Source organism: Perognathus longimembris, chromosome 1, assembly GCF_023159225.1.
Source record: "Perognathus longimembris pacificus isolate PPM17 chromosome 1, ASM2315922v1, whole genome shotgun sequence".
Classification (NCBI taxonomy): domain Eukaryota; kingdom Metazoa; phylum Chordata; class Mammalia; order Rodentia; family Heteromyidae; genus Perognathus; species Perognathus longimembris.
The window spans coordinates 7710645-7732946 of NC_063161.1; the positions used below are offsets into that span (position 1 = coordinate 7710645).

Sequence of the window (22302 nt, forward strand, 5' to 3'; positions counted from 1 at the left end):
AGCTGAGAACTGAGGAATTTCAGGGTCTCTCCTGGGGCAGCGGGAGGAAGGCCCCTCTCCAGGGGGGGCCTCAGAAAGGACATGCTGGGGACCAGGGGCGCACCCTCCCCCTGTAGTCCAGCAGCAGATCGCCCTGGGTGGTCATCTGGTCATCCACCTGCCGGTGGTGTTCGGTTAGCGGCCTCCCCGGCCGCATAAAGGATCATTGCCGTGGCTTATCGTCCTGGGGGGCTGTGGGAGTTCTGCTCCCCATACCCCTGGCTGCTCCCGTTCCCTTCGCTGCCCCCCCCCCCACCCAGACCATTAGCAGACACCTTCTCTCAGATGCACTTCAGAGGTGGCCAGAATGACAACACCAACAACAAAAAGCCTTCATCGGATTCCCCTGCCCCACCCAGCCAGCGAAGGGACCCCCCGCCCCGGTCCTCTTCACTCAGCCAATCAGCCAGGTCCTCCCCCCACCCCGGCTTCCGCCCCTCCCTCAGCCCCCTCCCCCTTCGCCCCCCCCCCCCCAGCCACTCGCTCTTTGCAGCCGCCCCGCACCGACCTCCGCTCGGGTTTCCACGCACCGCGGCCGCCGTGGAGCCGGTGCCCGGGTCACGGCCTCTTTATTTTAACAATGAATCAAAACGTTGCCTGAGAGGTGGGTGAGGTGGGTGAGGTGGGTGGGACCCGCCCTGGCGCGCTCCTATTGGCTCGCGGGAAGCGCTTCATTTACATGCCGCGAGTGTGATTGGACCCGCCGGGAGGCAGGGGGCGTGGCAGAGGCGGGCGGGACCCAGATGCCTGGGAGCGCGGGACTCGCCGCACGTTCAGCCCGGGCAGCCCGTCCATCGCTCCATCCTGGTCCTAGGGTAAATCCCTGTTTAGGTCTCGACTCCACGGGCCAGCAGAGTGGCCGTTTGCTATTTCACTCATTGCCCTGTGCCTGGTCTATGCTAGACCTGTGAGGGGCGGGGAGGAGAGGACATCTAAATAAAAATACGGGTCCTTCCAAAGTGAGGGACCCACTGACGGGGGGGGGGGGGGGGGGGGGGGGGGGGGAAACTCCTTGATGGGTCGTCCTGGTCCCAGCTGGAACTGGCTAAACCACAGCTCCCTTCCCACCCCCACCCCCCTTACTGGAGCTTGAACTAAGGGTCTGGGCCCTGTGCTTGAGCTTTGTCATTCAAGGCTGGTGCTCTGTCATTTGAGTCATATCTCTACTTCTGGCTTTTTGCTGGGTAATAGGAGATAGGACTGTCATGGATTTTCCTGCCAGGGTTGACGTTGAACCGTGATCCTCAGATCTCAGCCTCCTGAGTAGCTAGAATTACAGGCGTGGACCACTAGCACCTGGAGCTTCCAGAGACTTCCTACTCTAAGCAAGATGCCTGTCGCTATATGGCTAGGTGATCTTTAGAAAGTTACTTGATGCTGGGTGCTAGTGGCTCACACCTGTAATCCCAGCTCCTCCGGAGGCTGAGATCTGAGGACGGCAGTTTGAAGTCAAGTGTGGGCAGGAAAGTCTGTGAGACTCCTATATCCAATTAACCAGCACACACACACACACACACACACACACACAAAAGTAGGAAGGAAAGGTGTGGCTCAAGTGGTAGAGCACAGCCTTGAGGAAAACAACTGAAGGACAGCACTCAGGCCTTGAGTTCAAACCTAACACCAGCACACACAGAGAGAGAGAACGTTACTTGACCTTTCTGAGCCTGGGTTGGAGTAGGAGCTCGGAGGACTGAGTGCCCTCTGCCCTCAGCCATTCAGTCAAACCTTAGGGCCAACTCGGGGGGGGTGCTACCAGTAATTTATTATTTATGGGGCTCCTTTGTCAGTCCTGTGTGCTGAGGCGCAGCCGTGAACAGAAGACGGATTCTGTTGCTTTTGTGGACAAACACAGATCCCAGGCAAGCGCTATGTGAAGCAGAGTCTGATGGCTGGTGACAGGTGCTGCGGGGAAAGCCAAGCAGAGAAGGGGGGGGGGGGTGCCAAGTGGAGGACACAGCTCCTCACGCAAGGAGTTCACCGAGGGCCTTCCTGAGGAGCGAAGGCCTGGAGGCAATGAGCCCACCGGTCTGGGAAGCAGAGGCTGGCAGGTGTAGGGCTGGGGAGAACGGGAGAGGAGACTAAGGGGCCCGTGTGTGGCTTCCGAGCGGCCCAGTGGTCCCTCGTGAGCCCAGCCGACGGCGGGTGCGAGCCCCATCTCTTTACCTGGAAGGAAAGACACTCGGAAGGAGGGCTTCGCAGCACGGCGCGTGGCGAGGCTCGAGGGGAGAGTGGGCACACACCCTCCTCTCCACACGTGGCACGCCCGTGCCCAGCTCATACAGGGCGCAGGAAAGGGTGCCGCCTCGTTCCCGTCTCACCCAGGGAACTCAGGCTTAGGCAAGGTGCCCAACGCCACCCAGTGACCCCATGTACAATCCAGGCTCCCTTGGTGACGGATGCTTCAGAGGACTCAGGACCTGGGCATCGTGGTGGCCCATGGGAGAATGTGCTGGGCGTGCAGGTGGAGCTCCAGGCCCGCAGGTGGAGCAGGGCTGGCTGCAGGGCCAGGTCTCCCAATAGGGCCGTCAGGTGACTTCCGCGCTGCTCCCAAGTGGCCAGGAACCAGGCCGTTTGCAGGAAATCTCAGAGCTTGGGTAATTGCCACTAAGTCAAATAGCAATTTCTTAGCTTATGGCACTCCTTTTTCTTTTGGCAGCACTGGTGTTTGAACTTAGGACCCCAAGCTTGCTAGGCTGGGGCAATACAGTGAGTCACACGCCAGCCCTGTTTTCTGCTGGGTGTTGGCCCTGACTGCCTTGGGCTCCCTGAGCCAGTCTGCGGGGCTTAACCCTGTGTCCGAGCTGTGAGCTGGGGTGGGACCCGCGGCGTGGCCACCCTGAGGAGGTGCCGTGCTGACCCAGAGGGCACTGCAGCCGAGGCAGGGAGTGGTGAGGCGGAGGAGGAATCCTCCCGCCTCTGCCTCCTGCGTAGCCAGAAACCCCGGGAGGTTTTCAGTGACTGTGACCCCACCTCAGGGTTCACAAGCTCCTGGACTTGGGTGCCATGTGGTTTTCATAGGCACCGATGCCCAGAGTTTTTGACATTGTCACAGGAAAGAATTTAAGTTAGGGGCTGGGAAGGTGGCCTAGTGGTAGAGTGCTCGCCTTGCATGCAGGAAGCCCTGGGTTCGATTCCTCAGCACCACATACACAGAAAAGGCCAGAAGTGGCGCTGTGGCTCAAGTGGCAGAGTCCTAGCCTTGAGCAAAAGGAAGCCAGGGACAGTGCTCAGGCCCTGAGTCCAAGCCCCAGGACTGGGGAAAAAAGAAAGAAAGAAAAGAATTTGTTAGGTGAGAAATTTCTGGAGGTTTTATTTAGCAATTGAAAGGGTGTGTGTGTGGCTGAGGTAGTGGAGGGCCAGCTAAGGAGCAAAAGTGACAGAGACTGAATTTGAGTCCTGGTCTCAGACCAAAACCAGAAAGTAGTAAAGTGGGAAACAAAGCACAGCTTGACCTCAAGCGCAGGCTTGGCATGCGTGCACAGGACGGGCTCAGATCCATCCGGGACTCCCCTCTGCGCCTGCTCTGTCCCAACTATCAGACGTTTGAGGAGACAACTCCCCTCTCCTCACACGTTGGTTGATGGCACAGAAGTAAAAGCTAAGCCTGCCATCCCGGCCCTGCAGCCTTCCCAGCTCCGGGCTGCTCACCTCCCATCTCTGCGGCCCCTGCTGCCTGAGCCAGCTTTCACCGCGGGCTTCCTCTTCCTCACGAAGGCCTTAGCGGGTCAGCTCTGGGCCCCGGGAGGAGTCGAGCGTGGGGCGTGGAGACGGGTTCCTCCCGCGGTTCCGGCTCCAGCTCCCCCTCTACAGATCGGCCCCACACGCTGTGACTCAACTTCCCTGGTTGGCGGAGAGGCTGGTGGTGCACACAGGGTGGATTGTGAAGAGCTGTCCCTGGAGGAGGGACTGGACAGAGATGTCCTGCCGCGTGGGCCGAGCCCCCTTCCGTGCGTGGAGAGGCCGACGGGGCCTCCCCAGGGCTCCTCCCCGGGCTGGCGCCTGCTCACTGAGGGTCAGAAACCCCTGCAAGGCCAGGGCAGGTGCCACCACTTGCCCCGTACGGTGAAGCAGAACAAGCCGCCCACACCTCAGTGCAGGGAGGGCCGAAGCCCGCCAAGGGCGCGTGGCTGCCAGCCGTGAGCTCTGCCCTCCCTGCCACGCGGCCTCAGTCCGCACGGCGGGTCCTCATGGCGGGGCGGGGCGGGGCCTGCCTCAGCCCCACGGCCTGCTCACCGCACCCGGGGCTCACCGCCCTGTCCTCCGCCCTGCGGTCGCTCCTGCGGCCCCCGCGCCTGCACACACCCTGGGCCCTGGCGTCTCTCAAGGCAGCCCGTGATCTTCGCTGGGGTCCGAGCACACGGCTCCTCTCTCCGCAAACGAGGTCTGGGGCCCCCCACGGCACCCCCGAGCAGGCCACGGCCCCCAAGTCCTGCACTCCCGCCCCGACTCCCACGCCGGGACGAGCAAGGGCTCCCCAACCACAGCTGAAGAGCTCTCTGGAAGGAACGTGAAGCAAGAGCCCCCCCCCCCCCCCCCCCCCGACGACGGCCGGCCTCAAGGGACCAGCTCCAATAAGGCCACACTCCTCCAAAAGGAACTTTCTTTAGAATGCACGGACAGCTGGCCCGTGGGGCACCCGCCTATGATCCATCCCAGCAGGTCCCCGGGAACGAGGTGGCCCCAGCCGCACAGGGCCGGCTGCCCACGCTCAGCCTCGGGGTCGCCCCGCGTGGAGCCGAGGCCTAGGCCGGGGCTCACTCCCCGCTGTGCCGGGCGCGGCCCGTCAGGCGGCGGCGCTGGGTCTTGCTGGTGCGGGTGGCGCTGGGCGGCTTGGCGCCGGGGGCCTGGGCGCGGCGCGGGGCTTTCCTCTTGCCCTTCTTCCGGCTGTGCGCGTGCAGCGAGGCCGTGAGGGAGGAGATCCTGTGGGAGAGAGAGAGCCCAGGGAGGCCAGGCCTCAGTTTACCCCTTGGTACAGGCCAGCAGTGGGAGGCTGGGGGGGGGGGTGGGGGTAAGAGTGACCATCCGGGGACGGTTCTCCGATACCGGGAGCACCAAAGCCCGTCTGACTCCACAGAGCCTGCTGGCCTAATCTGCCCACGCCGCCCCGAGGGGGCGGCCATGCCGGGGGAGACCCCAGGGGGCGCGGGGCAGGCTCACCGCTGAGACAGCAGGGGGTCTTTGGATTTCCTGGGTAAGGCTCTGGTTGACTTCTCCGTGGACGCCGCCTCCTCCTCGGCCCCGGCCCCTTGCTAGAGCAGCACAGAACAAGCATGTTACCAAGCACAGATGGGGCCTGGCCTGCCACCCCAGGGACCTGGGGGGGGGGGGGGCTCGGTGAAGGCCCTGAGTGAAGAGCGCGGTCCGGGAGCCCCGCTTCAGAACACCCCATGCCTCCCCCTCGCCGGGGATGGCAGACAGTCACACATACACCAACAGAACTGTTAGCTGAGTGCCAGCAGCTCACACCCGTGACCTTGGTTGTTCGGGAGACTGAGATCTGAAGACCGAAGTTCAATGCCAGCGCAGGCAGGTAAGCCTGTGAGACTCTTATCTCCAGTTAACTACCCCCAAAATGCCGGAAGTGCAGCTGTGGCTCACAAGTGGCAGCGTGCTAGCCTTGAGTACAAAAGCTCAGTGACAGGGCCGAGGCCCTGAGTTCAAGCCCCAATACCAGCAAAACAATAAAAGGACATAGGACACTGCAATGCAGCGGAGGAAGCTGTTAGGGAACGAGGTCTCACTATGAACTCGCTCTGCCCTCCTGCTTCAGCCTCTAGGCCTTAAATTAAATTATTTAATACCGTAACTGCATGAATGTGCCTGTCCTCCCCTCTGGGTAATCGCTGAACCGGCTGCACAAAGTGAGAAGATCGAGGCAAACTGTCCGCACCGAGCACGTAGAAGTCCATTCCTGTGATTAGTCTCTCAACAATCCAGTGCAAGTTATTTGCATGGCATTTTCATTGTAGCAGCTTTTATGAGTAACCTAAAGATGATTTAAAGTCCCTTATAGAAAAGGGACTTGAGTGCATAGATTCTGGAATCCTAAGACGGCCTGAAACCCACGCTGTGGACAGGAATGTACGTATATATAAATTCTTATAAAAGCCAGACAGACAGACTCCACTGGAAGCAGATATTTTTGGTTTGTTTTGTTTTTGCCAGCTCTGAGCCTTGAACTCAGGGCCTGAGCACTGTCCCTGGCTTCTTCTTGCTCAAGGCTAGCACTCTGCCACTTGAGCCACAGCGCCACTTCTGGCCATTTTCTATATATGTGGTGCTGAGGAATCGAACCCAGGGCCTCATGTGTTGGAGGCGAGCACTCTACCACTAGGCCACATTCCCAGCCCCAGCAGTTATTTTCTGAAGTATCTGCTTGGCTATCTGCACGAAGTACTTGCTGGAGGCCGTCTGTTATTTTCAACTACATTCTCCTATGGCGATGACCCACAAGCCCCAGGCTGCCCACTGCCTCGAGCGGACACAAAGGGACGGCGTTGTTGCGGCTCACCCTGTGGGGGGGAGCATTACTAGGGCTGGGCCGGGCGCCCCGGCATTCCTGAGCCTCAGCCCCACATCCTCAGCGATGCCGCCCCCAGGCGGGGACACCCGCCCACTGGCCGGTGCCGCCAGGGAGGTGGGCCAGTCTGTCCGTGCCTTCTTGCCCAGGGCTGTGGTGGGGACCCACCTCAGGAAGGGGCAGCCCGAGGAGCCGGGCCCCAGAGAGGTCCAGGTCGCTGATGGTGGTGACGGTCACCGTGTGGTTGGGGTGGTCGTACTGCACCGACTCCGTCTTCGCGGTCACCAGCTGCTCCAGCTCGTCGGCCTCCTCTGCAGGGCGGACACAGGCCAGACCTCAGCCCCAGAAACAGCCCCCGGGCTCCAGCTTTGCCCTCAGCCCCGGGCATCCACAAAGCCCTGGCCCAGAGCCTAACCTGGAGGTGATGGGGCAAATGAGCCACCTGTCCCCTGGTGCCCCCAGCCCATTCCCACGTCACACAAAGCAAGTGGCACCCGGAGCGCATGCTGCCCCGCCCTCCAGTGGGTCTTCTGGGCCCTACCCACCCTGGGCCACAGATCACCACCCAACCCCCTGCAGTGAAGGGGGGCGGTCCTCACCCGGGGACACAGAAACCCAGGCCAAGGAGGGGCTTACCCAGCGCCTCCTCTCTCTCTGCCAGCATCTTCAAGTATTCCTGGTGTCGCTGGAGCCAAATGGGGAGGAGACAGTGAGTCGGGCAGGGCGTTAGCCCCTTTCGGAGTATGGGAAAGCACAGCGCAGAGAGCAACGTCAGCCCCAGAGACTCTGCCTGGACAAAGTGCTCCTCAGCCGCATCCCCACACCCCTGCTGGGCTGCCCCTGCAGGTGCCCTCCAGGGCCATCCAAGGCTGCAAGCCCCCCCCCCCACACACACACCTCCTCCCGCAGCTTCTTCTGCTCCTGCTTCAGCCGCTGCTTTATTTCCTCAATGGCTGCCTTCTTCCGCTCCACCTTCCGCTTGTGGAAGCCAGTCAGGAACTCCCTATAGAAAGGAAGGCAGCCAGAGAGAGCCAGGAGAGGTGGGAGAGGGGAACAAGGACAGAAGGGCAGGATATATATAGATATGTAGATATCTATATATATCTGACATATATGTGATATATAACATATGCTATATAAATATATACATTTATATACCATATAAAACATATCTCATATATATATATATTGTGTGTGTGTCAGTACTGGGCATTAACTCAGGACCTGGATACTGTTCCTTAAGCTCTTTCACTCAAGGCTAGTGATCTATCACTTGAGCCTCCAGCAAAAGGACCTGGTTCTACAAAGAGAAAACCACCAATACTGCCCTCACTATGAGCCAGATACTGTTATCCTGCTGAACCCTCACAATCTGTGTGGTACCCCATTTTACAGACAGGGACCCCAAGGCACAGAGATAAGAATATTTGCCAAAGGTCACAGAATACAGCCAAGCATCATCTGATGACAGGGACTCCCTGTGAGAACCAAATTGTCAGGTGGCTGACCCTGTTAGACCACGAGCAGGTGCAGACATGGCCTGGAGGACACGGCCTGGAGGACACGGCCTACCGGCTCACCACGCCGCAAAGCGCCTCACACGCATGAGCTTTTGTGGCCGGTCCTTCCCCAAGCGTCATTTCTACTGCATGGTGGTGGACCTTTAGGGAAATGGAGGAGAGGCTGCCTCGGTCACTCGGTGCTCTCCAGCTCTTTGGTTTTGTTTCTTTTGTACTGGTACTGGGCCTTGCACTCGAGCTTGGTTTTGTTTGCTCAATGCTGGAACTCTGAAGATGAGCCATGTCTCCAGCTCTGGCTTTTTGCTGCTAATCTTAGATAAGCCTCTTGGCTTGGAATTGAGATCTTCAGATCTCAACATATTGCATAACTAGAATTATAGGTGTGAGCCACCAGTGCCTGACCTGGGGCTTGAACTGAAGAGCCTGGGCACTGTCTCTGAAGTCTTTTTGTTTGTTTGTTTTTGGTTGGTCATGGGGCTTGGGCTTGAACTCGGGGTCTGGGCACCATCCCTGAGCTCTTTCCCTTAAGGCTAGCACTCTACCACTTCGAGCCACAGGGCCACTTCCTGTTTTCTGATGGTTAATTGGAGAGAAGAGTCTCCCAGACTTTTCTGCCCGGGCTGGCTCTGAACCTCAGTCCTCAGATCTCAGCCTCCTGAGTAGCCAGGATGACAGGCGTGAGCCACCAGCGCCAGGCTTCTGTTTGGGTTTTGTTTTGGTGCTCAGTACCCGGGCCTTTCACAGTCCTGCACCCCGCTGCCTTGGACCGTTTGTGGGGCGGGTCGCTGAGGCTGCACTTCAGCTTCCTGGCATGGGGCAGGGCACACGCAGGAGTCCAGTGGGCGTCAAGTGAGTGAAGGGAAGGAACAAAACCATTTTTTGCGGTCATCCTTCGCGGACGACGACGGCTGGCGGCCTGCAGCGCAGGGCAAATCGGGGCTGATCGGGGCCAAGGCTCTCCGAACGCCAGCCAGGCTGCTAGAAAGGTGTGGCTCGGAGGTCTGACCACGCCCAGGGGCGGGGAATGGATGGCTGGCCACGCCCACATATGGGTGGAACGCGTTGGCGGCGCCAAGGGGCGGGGCCGGAAGAGCCCTGGGCGGGAGCGTGCGCCCGAACCTGAAAGGGCCTAGCCGAGCAGCGCGAGGGGAATCGGGTTAGCTCTTGCCACTTACCGCCGTTTTTCTTCGTCAAAGCTGAGCACAAGTTTGGGCCGCCGGTCATTGCCATCTCGCTTCTTCTTTTTGTTACGGCCCATAGCAGCAAGGCTTCTGGCGGCGCGGCTTCCCCGCTTCTAAGGAACTTCCGGTGTAGCGCCTGTGGCCTTCCGAGCGCTTCTAGGGCCGTCGCTCTGTGGTTCCGCCTGATAGGCCTCGCCTTTTAAAGGGGCCGCCCCCACAAGTGGAACCCTTGGTATTCATCTTCTGAACGACCCGCACCTCTGCCCGCTTCCCAAATTGCTTTCAGCGATAAAGAAGCGCCCGAGTGCTATAATTTACAACACTGCCTGGCAGTCTGATGTCTATTTGTAGGTGATCAGCAGAGCTGAACTTCCTGATTTAAAGCTGGTGCTCCACCAACACCTATGTGGTGCTGAACTAATTGCTTTCTTCTATTCCCCCTGCCCTTTTTTTTTTTTTCTGTCGTGGGGCTTGAACTCAGGGCCTGGGCGCTGCCCTAACACTTTACCACTTTAAACCACAACGCAGTTCAGAGTTTTTGGTGGTGTCATGGACTTTCCTGCTCCTGCTGGCTTTGAACTGTGATACTCAGAGCTCCTGATTAAGCAGACTTGGCAGGGCCCCAGGAGTTCCATTTGTAGCAATTCCTGCTGGCCCTTGGAACAAACTTTGAGACTCTTGATCTTGGAGAAGTGAGTTACTTGAAGTGTGTACTACTCGAAGGAAACGTGCCTCCTTCAGATTTTCTACACAAGCCACCTGCTGCTTAGCATCTCAGTTTCCCCAAGGATGTAACCACACCCTTTACTGAAAATAAAGCTGATATGCAAAAGCAGTCAGTAAAACAACACCCAAAAGGGGATTTTAGGCCAGCCCTGCCTTCATCTTTGTTTTACAGGTCAGAAGGCTCAGAGGGGGAGTGTGACTTGACCAAAGCCACTCAACCTGTGGTAGGACCGGAACCACTGCCCTGACAGCTGCCCTGCATACCTGGGACAGTCCCACCTCCAACCCAGCTTCTGGTCCTGAGGTACTCAGGGAGGCCCATCCATGAAAGGTCCCAGTGCATACTGAAGTTGGCCACCTGGTTCAGCACTATGCCACAAACCCTTCTTGGGGAGTCTCAGATCCCCTCACCAGGACAGGAGACAACAGACCACACACTACTTTCACTGGCTGGATTTGTACTTCCATTGTTCTTGCATTTGCTGCAGATTATCTGTGCCCAGGCATAGCAAGGGGTTGGCACCTGTGAACAATGGTGAAGACAATGAGGAGAATATATCAGCACCTGCCCTGTATTTGGTTCTTTGCTGGCGTCTCTCACTTGCAGTACGACCCCATTTCACTGCAGAAGAAACAGGCCCAGAGATGTGCAGCTACTTGTCTGAAGCCACACAGTCAAGAGGAGCAGGGCTGAGAGTGGCATTTCTCTACTCATGTTGTGAAACACACTGAGTCTTAACAGTGGGTGAAGGGAATTGGCATTCATGGAGCCCCTACCATATGCCAATAACTGCTCTTTTTGTGTCAGTACTGGGGCTTGAATTCCAGGCTTCATACTCTCACCTGGCTTTTCTTATGGCTGGTGTTCTACCACTTGAGCAATGCCTCCAGCCCAGCATTTTGCTGGTTAACTGGAGATGAAGTCTCACAGACTTTTTTCCCTCCCCTCAGGCTGACTTTGGACCTGATCTCAGCTTTCTCAGTTGCTAGGATTATAGACACGAGCTACCCGTGCCTGGCTAGATTCTCGCTTACCTTACTTACAAACCAAAAGTAACTGGTTTCCTCGATTTGACAACTGAGGAAACTGAGGTTCCGATATGTCAGGTCAGGTCTAAGATCACACAGCAACCAAGCTGGGGTTTAAACCCAGGTCTGTGCTTGGCAGGTCCTGTCCTCTACCAGGTTGTAGTGTGTGAAGACGAGGAAGTTTCTCTCGTGGCCAGCAGAGGGCGCGCCTCCACAGCCGGACTCCCAAAGCTTTCCCTCAGAACCACCTGGAGATGGGGTGCGGCACATGGGCTGTGGAAAATCTGCCCCTAACTAGGGGACAGGGAAAGGTGGGAGAGCCATCAGCCTGCAGGTGTCCCCGCCTTCTGCCTATTGGGCAGCATGTTTGAGGGGTGAGGGGCAGGGCTGGGCGCTGCCCTTCAGGTAGCATTTCCTGGGGGAAACAGAGACTTAGCCACCCCCTCGCTCCCCCTTCCACAGATTGGGGGGGGCAGTTGGGTGCCAAAGGTATCGCTGGGTCCTGTATTTCCATTGTTTGGGTGGGGGAACCTGCTCACAGCCAGTTCCCTCAATAGAGCACCATGTCCTCCACTTCAGACTGCAGTAAGGACGTCCCAAAACGTAGGACAGGAAAGACAGGAAGCCACTAGCCCCAGATGTTCATGGAACATCTGATTTAATCTCTACAACCACCCCTGGATGGATGATGTGTCTTCTCCCCATGTATAAATGAATAAACAGGGTTGTGGGGCATGGTAGTTCATTCTGTAGCCCTGGCTATCAGAGGCAGAGGACGGAGGATCTTCATCCAAGGCCAGCCTGGGTTAACATTAGCATGGTACCCTATCTGGAAATCAAACTGAAATCCAACGAGCTGCTGGGAAAGTGACCCAGATGGTAGAGCACTTGCCGGAAGCTTGAGTTCAGAGGTTAAAGAGCAAAGGCCGCACAGCTGCAGCTCCTTATTTGCATACGGTTGTTTCTTGGGGTTTTTTGTTTTGTTTTTGCTTCTAAGGTGGGGTCTTGCTATATGGCCCTGCTTGGCCCCAAACTTCTGGGCTCAAGCTGTGCTGCCCAGCCTCCGGAGCAGCCCCCGATCCAGACTAACCCCAGATCTTCCCAGCTCTTCTGTAGGCAAATGTGAGAGGCCATTTTGTCCTCCCCTCCACCTCCATGGTGTACCCCAGTCACCAAGGGACTGGTTCTTATCTGGGGGCCCCAAGCCCACCACTGTGTCCTGACAGCTCTGCTGGGTTTGGGAACGCCAGGGGAGAAGAGAGGGGACCCGGACTTAAGAGAAGACATGGGGGAGTGAAAGGAAGGAAGGGAAGGGCCACACCTGGTGAGGACCACTCCTGCCCTCCTGCATGTCTCTCTACACACACACACACACACACACACACACACACATGCGCACAACGGGTTCAGGAGCAGAGGCAGCTGCCTTTATTAGGGGCCAGGCGACTTCACTCAAAGGCCACACACTTGATCTTGAAGTCCCCATCGGCTGCCATGTAGTTGATGGCCTCCATGTTCAGCCTGTTGGGGAATTTGAATTCATGTCCATCTGGAAGCCGGATGGTCAGGTCAGCCTGGTTGAAGGAGATGCACACCTGAAGGGTGGAGAGAGAGGATGAGCTGAGCCCTCCCATACTTTTTGAGCCCCACAGTGATCCTGGTTAATGTAGATGGCCAGAGGGACTGATGCTCCCTAGGACCACATAGCCAGGGCGCAGAGGAATGGGTGGGGTGGGGTCTAGGTCTCTGGCCCTTTAAAGCTTGTTAGGCCCTAAGAGGAAAGCTAGCGCTCACAGGCCCCGCCCACCCTCCTCCTCCCGAGCGTGGCCCAGGCCCCGCCCCCACACGCAAGCCCCGCCCACCTCCACCGTGCTCCCGGGCTGGAAGGGGAAGGCGGGCTCTCGCTGCTCAGCCCCGCCCACCCTCCTCCTCCCGAGCGTGGCCCAAGCCCCGCCCCCACACGCAAGCCCCGCCCACCTCCACCGTGCTCCCGGGCTGGAAGGGGAAGGCGGGCTCTCGCTGCTCAGCCCCCCAGGCCCCGCCGTCCTTGCTGTTGCACACGATGGTGTTGGCGTCCCCGTGGGCGTTGAAGCGAGGGTTGAAGTGCAGGCATAGGTTGTTGCTGTCTTTGCCCAGGTTCAGCACAAAGCTAGGGGATGACAGGTACGCCTGAGCCCACGTAGATAGGCCGTACCCCCATCCCCTCCACGAGGGTCTGCGGGCTGCCACGCTGGGACCAGTCCCGCCAGGATTCTAGCTCTGGTCCTGTGTGCCCTCCAGATAATCCTCATTTCTCCCTAGGCCTCGGGCTTCTCAGTTGCAGGAGAGGGTCTTGCTGTGCTGACAGCAGAGAGGCTGTTACTTTGTATCCAAGCGCCCTAGGCCAACGTCTGGATTCCCGGGAAAGTGCTGGGGGGAGGGGGGGTCCCTGTCTGCCTTGCGATCTATCTGGGAACCCCTGGTGGCCGGCTTGAGTAGAACACACAGCAGGTATTCAATTATTGTGGGTCAATGAGTGAATAACAGAGCTGATGGGGGGGGGGGGGGGCCTGAGCTCAGGGCCTTGCTGTCTGGCTTAGCTTTTTCACTCAAGGCCTCTCTACCACTTGAGCCATGGCTCCTGACTTTTGCTGGTTAGGCGGACAGAAGAGTGCTCCTCAGGTTAGGATTGCAGACCTGAGCCGCTGGCACCGGGCCTAAGCATTGTCAATCATAGCAATACCCGGCTCCGAAGGTTGGGGGAGGGGGAGGGCGGCCCCTCTCGCGCTGCTCACCAAGGGCACTGCCTCCCCTGTGGCCGGCTAACCTGGCCAGCTGGATGAATGAGAGATCAAGGATCGGAGGGTGCAGCCCGGGACCCAGGGACCCCCGGGAGGGCAGCGGCAGGCACCCCCTTTCCGGGCTCTCACCGGCGCAGGCCCCGCCCAGGACGGGAGGGGGAAACCCGGGCCGCCCACGGGGCCGCAGCTGGTTTAGGTTAAGAGGCTCAGTAGGGGAGGGGGATGATTATGCGGAGGGGGGGGGGGGAGTCCAGACCCGGCGAGGAAGTGACTCACTCGGAGGAAAACGCAATCGCGGGAGCTGGCTAGCACCGGCTCCGGGCTAGGGAGCTGCGGGCGGCCGGTCACGCCCATCCCTGCAGCCCGGCCGCCCCCCCCACCCCGCCCCCGCCCCATCCGGCCCCGGCCCTCACCTCTTGGCGTCGGGGGCCACCTCACCCCGCACTCGGAGGCACTCTCCAGGCTTGAGATTCAGGTTGCTGGCGACCAGGCCCTGCGTGATAAAACCCGCCCGGCTGGGTTAGGAGGGCCCGGCCTCGGCGGCCTGGGGCGGGGATGTGGGGGGGGGGGGGGTGTCCTTCCCACCTCGGGCCTCAGATTCTGCTAGGCATGGCTGCCCACGCGGGATCTAGAGGCTTCTGCCCTCCGCTTGGGGACGGGATGGAGAATGGCCTGGGGTGCCACGCCCCAAGGCCTCTCTGAGCAGGTGGAGAGGATCGGGCTGGGAGCGGGTCCTGCGGAAGGGGGGAGGGGGTCGGCCTCTCCGGGGCGGGGCAGGCGGCCTGGGACTGCAGGGACAGGGGCCCCGGGCCCTCCAAGGCTCTGTCTGCAGAGACCCAGCAGCTGGAGACGTTAAGGAACCAGACCGGGCTCCTCTGCAGGAGAGAAAGCAAGCAGCCAGCTGTCAGGGTTACAGACAAGGTGGCTGGACAGGGCGGCTCCCCGCACACGGCTGGACTCCGCCGGCCACCGGCTCCTGCCCGGATCGCTGAGTGGGAGTTAAGTGGTGTGATTGGGTCCTTCGGCCCAAAACCCCCTGCCCCAGGGCCTGTGGGAGGTTCTTAACTTCCTCCATCTCATCTCCCTCGTTGATCTTCTTTCCTCCTCCCCCAACTCAGCCTTGGGGAGATTCTCCCAGCCCCTACCTAACAAACTGCCCCCACTCCCAACCCCAGCAGCCTCCCAGGCAACCCGCCCCAGGTCCAGGCAACTTTCAGAGCTCTCTGGAGCAGAGGGTGACACGGCCCTGGCCGGGAGACTGGAGACAGCTGCAGGGGGGAGGGGGGAGGAGATTTCCAGAATGCACAGGGGAGGGGAGGGACAGGAGCTAGGGCCAAAGGCTGTCTCCCCCCGCCCCCCACACTCTTCCCACTGTCTCTTCTCAGAGAGCTGCAGAATTTCAGAAAGTTGGATCTTGGCAGAAATCACTATGCGGTGGGATCTTGATGGGATCCAGAAAATTCTTAAGCCAGAGAAGGCTTTGCGGGACTGTGACGCTCGCTGGCTAGTCCCCACTTTACAGATGGGAAGGGAGAAGGCCCCTGTCCCCAGCCTGTACACTGCTGGGACTAGCAGCAGCCAGTTCCTGAACTGTCCCTCTGACCCCTGGCCCTCGGGTCCCAGCTCACCACCACCACCCCCGCCCCCCCGGGCCTCAACCTGGGGTCCCCACACTCACACAAGCCATGACTGAGGCCAAGATGTTCCCAGGAGGTGCGGTACCAGCAGGGGCGAAGACTCCACCAAGACAGGCCCGTGTCCAGCTCCCACCCTTTTAACTGGACCGGACCCGGCGAGTCCCGCCCCCTGGAAGCTGAGCCAATCGCAAGTCAGGACGGGGCCAGGGGCGGAGGAAATGGAATTTTGAAGCCCTTTCTGGAGGAGAGGTGACCAACCAGAGCCACGAGCCCCTCCTTCCACAGCTACTGGACCCCTGCCACCTTCTATTCCCCTCCTTTATCCCTCCACCCCCAACCCCCTCAAAAAAATTGGTGCTGTGGCAGAGATTGGGGGAAGCAAATGGAAAATACTTTAAGGATGAGCTAGGCCCAAAGAGTTGGCGGGGAAAGGGCTTGGGGCCAGGAGGCAGAGCCCAGGGGCCCCCCCAGAGAAGAGAGCTTGGGAGGGGAGTTCCCCAGCCCTTTAGAGAATTAGAACCGGCGTAGGAGATGCTGCTGCGGCCTGGCAGGGCCAGGGCGTGGTTGCCCCTCTGAAGAGGGCTGAGCACCCATCGCCACCAAGCCGGGGCCCCACCCGGGCCTCTCCTCCGGAAGTGAGGATTCAGCCGCGAGCTAGCTCGTGCTGTTCACTAGGGCTAAAGAAAGACTGGGCAGGGCGCCAGGCGCGAGGCTGCTGGCCTTGGCCCTGCACCTCGGGCTTCTCCCCCACAGAAGCGCCTGTTGGAGCCTCATGAAGCCCAGCCGGACAGCCTGTGACCGCTTGGGGAGTGCTCCCTGCCGGGTGGCCATGACAATAGGGATGGAGTCCCTGTTCTGTGTACCCTGGTCCGCACTCTTCACATCTGTCTTTGTGAAGCTAAGCACAGCCTTTCTCTCCCCCTATCTGCCCATCACCTACTGTGGACCCAGAGGGTTCAAAGATGCAGAGCCCATGCTCGGGGATAGAATCTCACCTTGGGCCTAATGAAGAAATAGCACAATGTCCCAAGAGTGGCCAGCAAACATGGCGGCAGCCTGCAGCCTGGGGCGGAGGGTCTGGAGGGATTGGATTCCAGAAGGGCCTGCCTGGCTGTGCGGGCCTTGGCAGGGGCTCAGCGATAAGAAAGCACTGGCCTGGGACACAGGGAGAAGGGGAGCCGTGAGCCCCGAGAGGCAATGGGTCTCACCAGCCTGGTAACAAGCGTGGACATGGCGTCCCCTGAGGGTGCTGGGCGCCACAGAAGACCCAGTGTTTGGGCCAGCTGTGGACTGGAGAGATCACCATAGCAACAGAGTTGAGGGCGCACTTCGCGGGGGGGGTCTCACATCACAGTCAGAAGCCAGGTGGAGAGAGGGGCCTGGGGAGCACCAGGCAAGGAGGGGGAGACCTGTTAAGGAAACCCTCCAGGGGACCCCTTCTTCTGAATGGTCATCCCTCTTCTGAGGTTTCACTGCCGGCCTGAGGAAGGTGGGGCCTAGGGGTGACTCACATCTGGAGACCAGGCCTCCCCCCTCAGCCCAGCTCCCCCCCCCACTACCAGCATCTTCTTCCCTCGCATGAGGAAAGCCCCCCCCTCTTCTGGATCTGGGGCAGGAATGGGGGAGAGGCCCGGGAGTGTGGAGGGCGCGTAGCCAGCCTGAGCGGGTCTGGGCTCCCCTCCAGCCCCCGCCCCTCCTCTCTGACCAAGCCACTGCCTGGGGAGCCAACCACGAGGGCTTCACTTTTTCCTGTGGTGGGGCCTCCCCAACCTCAGTCATCTGGAGGGCCGGGTGGGGCCCACCCAAGCCAGTGCCTTGCCTCTCCCCGGCCTGCCCCCCTCGGCCGCCTCAGGCACGAGGGCCCTGTGGTGTAGCTCTGCACAGACCCCTGCCTAGGCTGGCACGGAGGCCGGGTCCCCAGAAAGGCCCAGCTGGGAACCCGAGACCTCCTAGCCCTGTCGCCCTCCCCCCGGGCGACCTGGCCAGTCTTGCCTCCTGCTTACCTCAGTTTCCCCATTGACGAACAGGAAGTGGAGGGGGTGAAAGGGCAGTATGGGGCAGCACAGACTTGGTGTACGAGACTGCGTCTGTGACCATGTTCTCCCACGCGGTGTGCCTTTCTGGGGGCTTTGGCAGCTCCTCTGCTGGGACCCCCAGTGCCTCCGCCATGCTGGGGAGGCTCTCCAGATTCCAGCAGGAACTGGGGTTTGGGGGTGATGGCACACAAGTCCTCAGGGCCTCTCCATGGTGGCGCCCACTTATCAGTCAGGCCCTGTGCCCAGCGGGTGCCTTGATTTTTTTTGTACCCTATCATCTTTCATCAGGGCTCCCATCGGGGCTGCTGGGCCATGGCAGCAGCCCGATTGTCTGGTCTGCCTCTGGCTGGGCGGATGTGGGGGGATAGGCAAATGGCCCCCAAGGCCGAGCCCCTACCCAGGGCTCTCCGGGCACATCAGCACACGGCAGTGCCCTGTCCATCTGCCCGCACAGGCCAGGCCCTCCTAGCTGCTGGCCTTCACGGGACCTTGTGGCGGGAGGTGACCCCAAGGTGCCAACCACAGCCCCTGCCTTCCAAGTCAGAGCTGGAGGGGCCTGCTCCCCTGTTCAGTGTCACCGTGCTGAAACCAGACACCAGGGCCACTCGTCCCCGTTCCCACACCACGGGGGCTGAGGCTGGAGTCCGCTCACTTGCTGAGCTGAGAAAACACCTGGACCCCGGGAGCTGCATCAGGAAGGGCAGGTGGCCCCGGGGGATGAAGGATTGCGCTGCAGCTTGCTGCTCCTGTCCTCACCTGCTGCTGTTGCCTATTCCCTGACACCCCCCCCACACACACACCCACACACACAGGGGGAAATGGCACCCAGAGGGGCCCACGCCTTCTGACCACCTCCACCCGCTTTGGTCCTTTATCCCTCCAGAGCGCAGGCCCTAGAATTTTACTTGTTTTCGGTGCTGCTACTGGGGTTTGAACTCAGGGCCCGCCCACTTGTCCCTTAACTTGCCTACCGGGGCTGGCTTTGAACCTTAACCTGCATATCTCGGCCTTCTGAGTAGCTAGGATGACAAGTGTGTGCCCCGAGTGCCTGACTACTTTTTTTTTTTTTTTTTGGCCAGTCCTGGGCCTTGGACTCAGGGCCTGAGCACTGTCCCTGGCTTCTTCCCGCTCAAGGCTAGCACTCTGCCACTTGAGCCACAGCGCCGCTTCTGGCCGTTTTCTGTATATGTGGTGCTGGGGAATCGAACCTAGGGCCTCGTGTATCCGAGGCAGGCACTCTTGCCACTAGGCTATATCCCCAGCCCCACCTGACTACTTTTTAATTATTATTATTATTTGCCAGTCCTGGGGCTTGAACTCAGGGCCTGGGTACTGTCCCCTGAGCTTCTTTTAGCTCAAGGCTAGCACTCTGCCACTTGAGCCACAGCGCCACTTCCGGGCTTTTCCGTTTATGTGGTGCTGAGGACTTGAACCCAGGGCTTCGTGCATGCTAGGTGAGTGCTCTACCATTAAGCCACTTTCCCAGCCTTCTTTTTCCGTTTTCTTGGCAGTCTTGGGGATTGAACTCAGGGCTTTGTGCTTGCTACACTGGTGTTCTACCACTGGAGCCCTGTTTTTTTGCTTATCTTGAAGATGGGAGTCTAGCAAACTTTTCTGTCCCACCCTGCTAGCTTTGAACCGTGATCCTTCAGACGACCACCCCGCTGGGTGGAGCTAGGATCACAGGCCACAGGCACCGTGTGAGAAGTTTTTTTTAAAACTCAGAAATAGGGCTGGGGATATGGCCTAGTGGTAGAGTGCTTGCCTCGTATACCTGAAGCCCTGGGTTCGATTCCCCAGCACCACATATATAGAAAACGGCCAGAAGTGGCGCTGTGGCTCATTGGTAGCGTGCTAGCCATGAGCAAAAGGAAGCCAGGGACAGTGCTCGGGCCCTGAGTTCAAGCCCCAGGACTGGAAAAATTAAACAAAAAAAACAAACAGTTAAACTTAGAAATAATTTTGACCTGAAGAAAAAAGTGGCCAAGCACCAGTGTCTCCATAACAACCAGCAGAAAACAGGGCTGGAGGTGTGGCTTGTGGTCGAATGCCAGCCAAGCGAGCCAAGCAAGTGCGAAGCCCTGAGTTCCAACCCTATTACCACTCAAATTAAGTACTGGCTCTGGAACACTCAAACTGGCAAAGCTGAAGTGAATAAATGTTTTGCGTGTTCAAAATTAATGGAATATCAACTTGCTAGTTATAAAAAATTCATTGCTTTTGGAACTTGTGCGTAGGGACAGGAGGCGAAACTAGGGGAAAGGGAAGGAAAGGGTGACATTGTCCAAGAATTGGACTCGTCACCTGACTTAAGGAATTGTAACCCGTCTGTACAATACCTTACTAATAACCATAAAGTTACATTTCAAAGTTAATTACAGTTGAAAACTATTTTGGAGGTTGGGTTTTTCTCTGAAAGTGTTTGCAAGTGTTCCTAGAGGGCAGGGAGCTCTAAGTCAGATCGGATAGCCAAACAATGCCTAGAGCAAACTTCCTTACAAAATAAGTGGATTGCTAGGGTGGTGAGCTGTCACTCCCGTAAACCCAGTCCTTGGGAGGCTGTAGCAGGAAGATCTTGAGTTCAAGGCCAGCCTGGGCTCTATAGTGAGACCATGCTTCAAAAAGAGGAGGGCGGGGGCTGGGGATATAGCCTAGTGGCAAGAGTGCCTGCCTCGGATACACGAGGCCCTAGGTTCGATTCCCCAGCACCACATATACAGAAAACGGCCAGAAGCGGCGCTGTGGCTCAAGTGGCAGAGTGCTAGCCTTGAGCGGGAAGAAGCCAGGGACAGTGCTCAGGCCCTGAGTTCAAGGCCCAGGACTGGCCAAAAAAAAAAAAGAGGAGGGCGGAGGCGTGACTCAGGTGTTAAAGTGCCAGCCACGCAAGAATGGGAGGCCCTGAGTTCAAGAGCTAATACCAGCACAGAAAAAAAATAGAGAATAAAATCTATTATTTCCACAGGTTGTACTGTCAGGTCTGCTGACCATTCAGGTTTCGCCTAGCCCTAAAAATCATTGTCTGTGCCACTACTTCATTCTGAAGGACGATCCAGCTACAGAGCAGCCGCGAGCTGCTTGAACTTGGGTGGGAGATGGCTTACTCTCCTCAATTGTGCGTGGAGAGGTAAAGACCGTTCTGACTGATGGCATCATGGCCTGAGCCAGTCTCAGATCACTCCAGAAACTTGAAATGTGTTGTGCAGTGAACGGAGAATCAAATGGGTGTAGATTACAGCACTTAGCACAATCACATGATTTTGATAGAAGAGCTGACAGCAGCACCCAGACTCCCTCCCACACCGCCTGCAGGACTTGGGGGGGGAGGGGTCGTGGCCTCCATTTGCCTAGCAAGTGCTCTGCCTCTTGAGTTACACTTCGAGGGGGGAAATGCTATGTAATATAAAAACTAAGAGAAGCAGCACTGGCCAGTTCTCAAAAAAAGTATGAAGTACAGGGGCTGGGAATGTGGCCTAGCGGTAGAGTGCTTGCCTTGTATGCATGAAGCCCTGGGTTCGATTCCTCAGCACCACATAAACAGAAAAAGCTGGAAGTGGCACTGTGGCTCAAGAGATAGATGCCTGTGTACCTTCCATCACCTGCCTTTACACTAAAACACTCACTTTGCTGGTCATCAGTGGCTTGTGCCTGTAATCCTAGCCTATCAGGAGGCTGAGATCTTGAAGATCACGGTTCAAAGCCAGCCCAGGAAGGAAAATTTGTGACATCCTTATCTCTAACCACACACACACACAAAACAACAAACCAGAAGTGGCGGTGTGGCTCAAGGGGTACAGTGCTGGGCTTGATGAAAAAGCCAAATGGGAGTAACCAGGTCCTGAGTTCAAGCCCCAGTACTGGCACAATAAGAAAAAATGAATTCCCCAAAGACCATACTTCACTTCCCATCCATAATCCCTCTTGGGTCCCCCCCCCCCCATTATGGGTCATGACCTCTGAGCCTAGGTGCTGTCCCTGAACTCTTTTGCTCAAGGCTAGTGCTTCTACCACGCTGATCCACAGCGCTACTTCCGGTTTTCTGGTGGTTAATTGGAGATGAGTCTTACAGACTTTTCTGCCTAGGCTGGCTTTGAACTGTGATCCTCAGATCTCAGCCTCCTAAGTAGCTAGGATCACAGGTGTGAGCCACCAGTGTCCTGGTCATGATCCCTTAAGTATTTCATGCAGTGATTGTTGGGAATAAAGGTATCTTCCTCCCCACCCTACCCCCGCCTTCTGTGCCAGTACTTGGGCTTGAACTCAGGGTAGGGCACTTCCACTTGGTGTTTTCACTCAAGGTTGGCACCTTCACACTTGAGCCACAGCTCTACTTCTGGCTTTTCGGTGGTTCAAACCACAATCCTCAAAATCTCAGCATCCTGCGTAGCTAAGGTCCCAGGCATGCCACTGGCGCCCAGCTTACTGAATGCATCCTCAGTGTGGGATGTGGCTGTCCTTGTTTTCTATGATGTGCTGCAAGTCTGCGTATCCAGTAACAAGAAACCTCAACGGCTTTCAAAACGAAGCAACGCTTTCAGCCGGCAAGACTCTGGAGCTAGCGTGCCTGTGGTAGATTCATCCAGCGCTTCAAAGAAATCATCTACGATCTACGCCCTGCCTGGCGCCAGCGGCTCCTGCTGTAATCCTAGCTACTGGACAGGTTGAGATCAGGGGACTGTGATTCCAGACCAGCCGAGGGTGTGCTCCAGATCGCCCCCCTCACCTACCCGCTGGGCCTGGAGCCACACACCTGTCACCCAGCTATAGGAAGCATACCACAGGCTGGGCCAGGCAAGAAAGGAGATCCTAGGCCAGCTGGGCGGCCATGCCTCAT

General features: G+C 58.1%; 2 protein-coding genes across 2 annotated transcripts; both read right to left on the reverse strand.

The window, feature by feature from the left end:
• Window positions 1-4587: 4587 nt before the first annotated feature.
• On the reverse strand, window positions 4588-9392 carry Nol12 (nucleolar protein 12). The gene is made up of 6 exons (XM_048355753.1): window positions 9258-9392; window positions 7460-7565; window positions 7199-7247; window positions 6731-6873; window positions 5200-5291; window positions 4588-4962 (listed from the first exon to the last, which is right to left on the reverse strand). The coding sequence occupies exons 1-6, from the start codon at window positions 9338-9340 to the stop codon at window positions 4797-4799; spliced, it is 639 nt and encodes a 212-aa protein (XP_048211710.1). The 5' UTR covers window positions 9341-9392; the 3' UTR covers window positions 4588-4796.
• Window positions 9393-12423: 3031 nt separating this feature from the next.
• On the reverse strand, window positions 12424-15624 carry Lgals1 (galectin 1). Its single transcript, XM_048355763.1, has 4 exons — window positions 15477-15624; window positions 14212-14291; window positions 12996-13167; window positions 12424-12613 (listed from the first exon to the last, which is right to left on the reverse strand). The coding sequence occupies exons 1-4, from the start codon at window positions 15483-15485 to the stop codon at window positions 12467-12469; spliced, it is 408 nt and encodes a 135-aa protein (XP_048211720.1). The 5' UTR covers window positions 15486-15624; the 3' UTR covers window positions 12424-12466.
• Between the last annotated feature and the right edge of the window lie 6678 nt (window positions 15625-22302).